This window comes from Microtus ochrogaster, unplaced genomic scaffold (genome assembly GCF_000317375.1).
Source record: "Microtus ochrogaster isolate Prairie Vole_2 unplaced genomic scaffold, MicOch1.0 UNK110, whole genome shotgun sequence".
NCBI lineage: Eukaryota > Metazoa > Chordata > Mammalia > Rodentia > Cricetidae > Microtus > Microtus ochrogaster.
In genome coordinates, this window is record NW_004949208.1 from 103,640 (window position 1) to 110,892 (window position 7,253).

Consider the following 7,253-nt stretch of genomic DNA (forward strand, 5'->3'; position numbering starts at 1 on the left):
GGATATTAGTGAGTGAATGAATAGGACATCAGGCACCTACCTTGTGCTCAGCACTTTACTGGGAGCTGGGATGGCCACAGTGAGTAAGGCAGATATGTGGCCCCTTTTGTGGGACAGCCCACAAAACTGAACAGATTCTTAATCACAAGTCAGGTAAGTACTACAGCATGGGAAAGCGTAGGGATCAGGTAGGCTTTCCTAAGGAAACGGCTTTTAAGCTAAGACAGTTATTATCCTAGTCTGCTTTATTACTGTGACCATGATTGAAAACAACACGGAGGAAGGTATATTACATCATATGGGTTACAGTCCATTATCAAGGGAAGCCAAAGCAAGAGCTTGAAGCAGAAACTGCGGAGGAACACCACTTCCTGGCTTGTTTCCTCTGGCTTGCTCAGCTCCTTTTCTACACAGTTCAGGCCCACCTGCCTAGGGATTTCACCACCTTCAATGGGTTGGGCTCTCCTTCCTCAATTAGCAATTAAGAAAATGCCCCGTATACTGTTCCCAGGCCAGTCTAACGGAGGCAGTTCCTCAGCTGAGGCTCCCTCTTCCCAGGAAACTCTAGTTTCTATCTACTTGACAAAAATTAATTAGCACAGTTATCTAAACCAATGGTAAGGGACAGAGGCATAGATGATCTAAAAATGGTGTCCAATATAAAACTCATTTCACATTTAGATTGCATTCTCAACACTTCAGTGGGCCTTTTAAGACCTGCTGAGATGAAGGGGAAGCAGGAAGAGTGACAGTGACTAGAGCGTCATCCGAGGTGCACACAGTGTTGGAGTTCAGAGGATAGGAAGTCCATAGGAGATGAACTTGGCTGGTCATATTATGGAAACTTTGGATGGAAAGCTTTCTATCTACTTTTTCATCCTTAGTGATTTTAGCTAGCAGTTTTATCCTTGGCAGTTATCTAGATAAAGTTGTGTATATTTAAGATTTTGATGCATTATAAGCTGGGCTTTTGTTAAGTTTTTAAACTGTTTCTATGCATTTTTCAAACCTCACTTAGAGAATGACAAGAAGATTGTAAGAGCCATATTTAAAGGTTGAACACACACACAAAATAACAGATGGTTACTATTAGAAATTAGTAGTGATTTCCATAGTAAGTCACACTTTAACAGTCAGGTCAGGACACAGTACTGCATTTCTGCCTAAATCTCTCGGCTTTACTTTTAGATCCTTTGCGTCTTATAACTTGATGCTATTTGGTCAGTCTCTTCATATTAGTTCATCAAAGCATTTAGCATCTAGTTTCATTAATATGTCCATATTGTATCTCCCTAAATAAGCTAAGTATCTACTGCACAGTAGTTAGTAGGGTAGGAGTAAAGATAGAGATGTGTAAACTCAAGGTGTAGATGGAGACTGCTAGCTCATTTCCCGACTGCTCAGATCCAAATAATCACACAGAAACTATGTTAATTACAACACTACTTGGCCTATTAGCCCGGGCTTCTTATTAATTAACTCTTACATCTTAAATCAACCCATTTATTAATCTATGTATCACCCCGAGGCTGTAGCCTACCAGTAAGGTTCTAGCATCTGTCTCCTTCAGCAGCTATGTGGTGTCTCCATGACTCCTCCTACTCTTTGTATATGTATTTCTGTTCAGATTTCCTGCCTAGCTTGCTCTACTAAACCATTGGCCAAAACAGCTTTATTCATCAACTAATAAAAGCAACACATACAGAAGGACATCCCACATCTTCTCCCCTTTTCTATCTAAATAAAAAGGAAGGTTTTAACTTTAACATAGTAAAACTACATATAACAAAGCAGGTATCAAGCATGAATTACAGTTATAATATTTAGTCCATATACATTTGTCAAATTAAGGAAAATAATATCCTATATTTGTGAGTCTAAAGTTTCTTATCTAATTTATCTTTTATAACTAAGGAAAACTATAATTATAACTATCTATTTTTCAACTCCATCAAAGACCCTAGAAGGGTATAATATTACCTAAGTAAACAGGAAGTGCATTGTAAGCAACTTCCAAAGTTCTAGAATTGGCAGAGACATCTTGCTGCCTGGGTGGTCACTCAATTTTTTCAACCTACAGGCCCATAGTACTTGGCAAATTTTTTTCATGAAGCAGGAAATTTGAAATGCTGTTTCGCCTATCTTGGCACAGTTCATCAGTCACTTTCTTCTGTATTCTGCAGAAGAGTGTCTAGCAGTTTCTTCTGTGAGTCTGGAACCCTGAAGGACCATCCCATCTTTTGTAATGTTTAGCAGTCACTTTTCTTTGGGTCCTGCATGTCCAGTTCATACAGCATGCCATAAATAAGTCCAGGCAAGAGCAGTTTCTTGCCCAAATGGCTAGCCTTGTCACATTGAAGACAAATTCCATAATGAGTTTTTTCAATGCCTATCAACCTCTCTGAAGTAATTGGTGCTGCCAGAAGCAGACACGTCTCACTGTTGAAAAAAAGTCTAAGTTCTTAAAACATTTTAAATGCCATATTATATAGGTATTTGAAAGAAATGAAGAATGCCTATCCATTTGAAATATGTCTCTGTACATCCAAAAAACCTGACTAACATGACTACCGTTTTGATTATTACAGATAACTATCTATTATTCTGTATTTTTAAATATACATCTTAAATGAGCTACATAAACAGAATACCTTAAACAAGAGCAAAAATACATAAACACAGTGTAACAAAATCAACCTTAAATCTGTATCAATAGACAAGATCCATACCAATGCAAAGTATTCATCTCTATATCATATCTCCCCACTTTTTTTTTTAGAAATTGACTCTGAACATTAATCACTTAATAATCAACCCCCTTTAAATGAAAACAAACATTTATAAACAGTAATTTTGGGAATTTGGGAGTTGTTCTCTCCAAACTGCTTCCTGTTCTTTGTTGGGCGAAGTATTTTTAGGGTTCATGGAGACCTGTCAGGAGGGTCTTGTTCCATCAAACCACATTAGTTTGGATGGAATCCACAGGTTCCCATCCTTTGTAGAAACAAAAGCAGAGCCTCTTTTCTAAAGCAACATATTCTTCAGACTCAAATTTCCAAGTCAGGATACTTTTAAAATATATATATTGGTTTAATTTAGCAGCCCCCACAATCATATAACTTTCTGCAGCCAAAAATTCAAAGAAAACACAATAATATGCATAATCCAGACTATATATCCATCTTAACGTGACTTATTTTTTTTACTCCTTTAATCTATGACTGTCTGTATTCTTTTTATATTAATTTTGCTGTCACTGTAAAGACTTTGTTTTATTTTTTTAAAACTATTTACTTCTTTTTATAACTGTCTATATACTTTTTCCTCTCTCTCTCAAACCTACATATATTTTTTTAAACACACTATGTCTCGTTTAGAGGTCTTTTATGTCTGAATTTGTCCTGTTATGTATCTGAACTCCTTTTCTGACAAGTAACATTTTAAAATGGTAAGCAGTGTGATCGCGGCAGTCCTGGATGCTGGTTCTGCCTCTCTTGGCCTTTTAATATGGTGGAAGTACGTTCACTGCCTCTTCCTGCAAGCTGTGCTCATTGCCCCAGCTCCAGGGATGCAGCACGTCTATGTTATCATTAAGCAGGTTGTAGCATGATGCTTACAAACCCCATTTAAATGCAGGACCTCATTAAGGAGCCAGAGTTTATGCTAAGAGTGGGAAGCTGCCATTTCTTAAAGAAGCTGTGCAGTTTTTACTACTAATGCTGAGTCAGGAAGCCTTCTCTTAGAGGAGCCACACCTCTGCTTGCTGCCAGCAAACAGAGCCTATCTGAAAAAATTGCGGCTACCAAGAAGCTGTGCTTAACTCTGTTCTTTTGTGTCTAGAATTTCCATCCCAAGCTCTCTCAGCTTTTATGTGGATGTAGTTGCCTCACAGTTGGCATGCAATTTGTAGGCAGAGACTACTCGTTTCCCAATAGTCACACAGAAAGTATATTAATTACAACACTGCTTGGCCTATTAGCTTAGGCTTCTTATTAAATAACTCTTACTTCTTAAATTAACCCATTTTTACTAATCTGTGTATCATCAGCATTAGGTTGTGGCTTACTGGTAAGGATGCAGTGTCTGTCTCCTTCAGCAGCTACATGGCGTCTCTTTGGTTCCTCCTACTTTCTCTCTATATCTCTGTTCGGATTTCCCACCTGACTTTGCTCTGCTTAGCCATTGGCCAAAACAGCTTTATTCATCAACCAATAAAAGCAACACATGTACAGAAGGACATCCCACATCATGATTTCCATAGTAAGTCACACTTTAACAGTCAGGTCAGGACACAGTGCTGCATTTCTGCCTAAATCTCTTGGCTTTACTTTTACATCCTTTGCGTTTTATGCCAGTTGGTCAGTCTCTTCATGTTAGTTCATCAAAGCACCCTAGCCAGACTCATTTTCTCCTGGCAGTAAGCATTTAGCATCTAGTTTCATTCATATGTCCCTATTGTATCTCCCTAAATAAGCTAAGTATCCACTGCACAGTAGCTAGTAGGGTAGGAGTAAAGATAGGAAAGGGATGTGTGAGAAATGGGATGCAGTGGTACTCCTAAACAGAGGACCAGGCCTTTTCATGCAGTAAGCAGACACTAGCCACAGGAAAAGCAGGCTCGCTTTGCAATTAATCTATTTTTTTATATGCCATTCTAGATTTAGCTGGAAAGAAGGCAAACTCGGGTAACAGTTTAAATTAGAACTATCCCAACTCCTTTTTCTTGTCTCTGACAGTTCCTGCCACCAGCTGGATCTTTACAATAGGGGTATTGGCTGGATCCTGTAAAAGCTTGTGGTTTGACTGAGTTCCTCTGCCTTTTTTTTAAGTTTTGCTTCAGATGACATGGTCATAAGGTGATATCTGAGGCCATTTTTTAGTTAGTGTAAAATAGCTCCAGGAAACAGTGTCCCCCATCATCTAGGAAGCAGGTGCGGCATAGGCACCTGAGAAAGGGCACATTTTCTTTACTGAAAGAAAAAAAATCTTTCTTTCCTGCTGACACGTGCATGCCTTCCCCTATCAATGGGATGTTCATGGTGAAACAGATCGTGGAGAACATAATGTGTCCTTAATGGTCTAGCATAAATCCAGCTACACACTCGTCAGTGCGGCCCCAAAGACAGCCCAGTAGTTGCCCGTCCATTATTGACTTTAGAGGGACCCTGGTAAAGGCCAGACTCTCCATGCAAAATGTGTTCTGGGAATACAGCGGAGTCTCCAGGTAGGAGTCACTTCTACCTTAAACCTCTCTGATCTTTGTTTTGGGCAGAAAGAAGATAATTCAAATTCTCAGGTGTCCAAGCTGCGAGAAAAACTGCAGCTGATCAGCGCTCTCACAAACAAACCTGGAAGCAACAGGCCTCCAGAGACCACAGAGGAAGGTGAGCAGCAAGCTGGCTTCTGAATATTTCACGCAGGCTTGGGCAGCCTGCCTGCCTCCCGCACAGGGAGTAGGGACGGTGTCCGCCAGCACTGATGAAAGCGAGTGAGTGATGCCTGAGCGCACAGAGATGAGGCAGATGCACTTCACTTTCATTTAGCAAAAGCCCATTTTGTACTTGATTTGTACTCCAGTCTATTAAGGGGAGAATGGGTAATGTTTAGCTGGAAATAGACTTCTCCATGCTGTCTGCATCCAATTATAGGCAAAAATGTTACTGTCATAGCTTATATTAAACCAGCCCTAAATGTTATGTTTCTGTTATTGTGAGTGCATTAAAATTTACTTAAAAATAAATATTAGTCCTCCTGAAAGTCATTAACATGTAATGATGGAATTATTCCATTTGCAGGCCACTTGGCTGTAGGTAAGGACACAATCAATATTATCAGATGCATTAATTAACCATCTACTGATTTAGGCCCTGTGAGGATAGAACACGGTATTAGACAGTATTGGCTTTAAACTCCCTGCCTCAAGCATTCTTCAGCTTTGGAGACGTAGGATAGATTCCCTCGGATTCTCTCCTGTGAGAAACAGAAGTACATTGAATGTCTTCCCCTAACATTATCTTATGGTAACATGGCTCAGGCCCCCAGATCAGACTTAACAGCCTGTTTCCCAAGAAGTCGAAGGACTTATCCAACTAAAGTCTTAGCATCTAGCATAAATGATGGCAGCTGTACTATAGCTTGAGTATTCCTTATCCAATAATATCCTTCTTATTACTTATGAGGCCTAAAGTATTATCAATTTGGGGTTCTTTCCTTTTTGGAGGGTATTAGCAGGTTTTCTTTGAGTTAGTATTCAAGTCTAAATACAAAAATCTTTCATGCTTGGCAGTGGTGGTGCACGCCTTTATTCCCAGTACTCAAGAGACAGAGGCAAGCAGATCTCTGTTAGTTCTGGTCTACAGAGTGAGTTCCAGGACAGCCAAGGCTACCCAGAAAAACCATCTTGAAAAAAAAATCATTCATATTTCATATATGCATTATCCATATACATGTGGCCTGGTGTTAATTTTATTTGTATTTTTAGGTCACCTTTAATTGACTGTGACCATCACATGAAGTCGTGTAGAATTTCCCACCTGTGTCTGTACTCTGAAAGCTTTGAATTTGGGGGCATTTCAGATTAGGGCTACGCAACCTGTGCACAGGTTCTGTTTCAGACCTTAATGTAATACTGATTCCTCCTGACTTATCCACAAACGTCCCTCAGTCCACGCCTTTAACTCTCAGCTACTCTGAAGTTGGATATGTGTACTGTTGTCCTAAGAGGTGACTTTCAATACTAGTTTAATTTGTTGTTAGAATTGATTGTAATAAAAGTGTGTATGTTTGTTACAGAGCAAGTACAGAACTTCACATCAGATCCATCAACGCTGCCAAAATTTTCACACTTTCTTGGAGATCAAATTGAGACCCAGCTAAAACCTATCTCCCTACCAGGGATTTCTAGCATCAAAGGTAACGTTAATGATGGAAATGTTCAACACTGTAACTGTTATAGCTTTTTAATGGTTTCTTGTTTAAAAACAAAAGCCTATCTAATGGACTGGAGAGATGGCTCAGAGAGTGGTAAAGACTGAGTTCAGTCCCCAGAACTCGTGTTAAAAAAAACAGGTGTGGTGGCACACACTCTTCCCATTCCAGCACTGGGGATGTGGAGACAGCGGATCCTAGGGGCTCAGTGTCCGGCCAGCCTAACCTACTTGTTGAGTTCCAAGCTAGTGAGAAATACTTTTCTCAAAAACAAAAACGGTGAACAGGGATCAGAGAGATGGCTCAGTGGGTAACAGCATTTGTAG

At 39.7% G+C, this 7,253-nt stretch overlaps 1 protein-coding gene across 1 annotated transcript in view; it reads left to right on the forward strand.

The window, feature by feature from the left end:
- The window catches only part of Efcab14 (EF-hand calcium binding domain 14), a 34,695-nt gene that overhangs the window by 25,336 nt on the left and 2,106 nt on the right, over positions 1-7,253 (forward strand). Inside the window, exons 8-9 of the mRNA XM_013355286.2 lie at positions 5,273-5,384; positions 6,793-6,912. Of these exons, the coding sequence (XP_013210740.1) occupies positions 5,273-5,384; positions 6,793-6,912 (232 nt within the window). The remainder of the gene's footprint in view (positions 1-5,272; positions 5,385-6,792; positions 6,913-7,253) is intronic.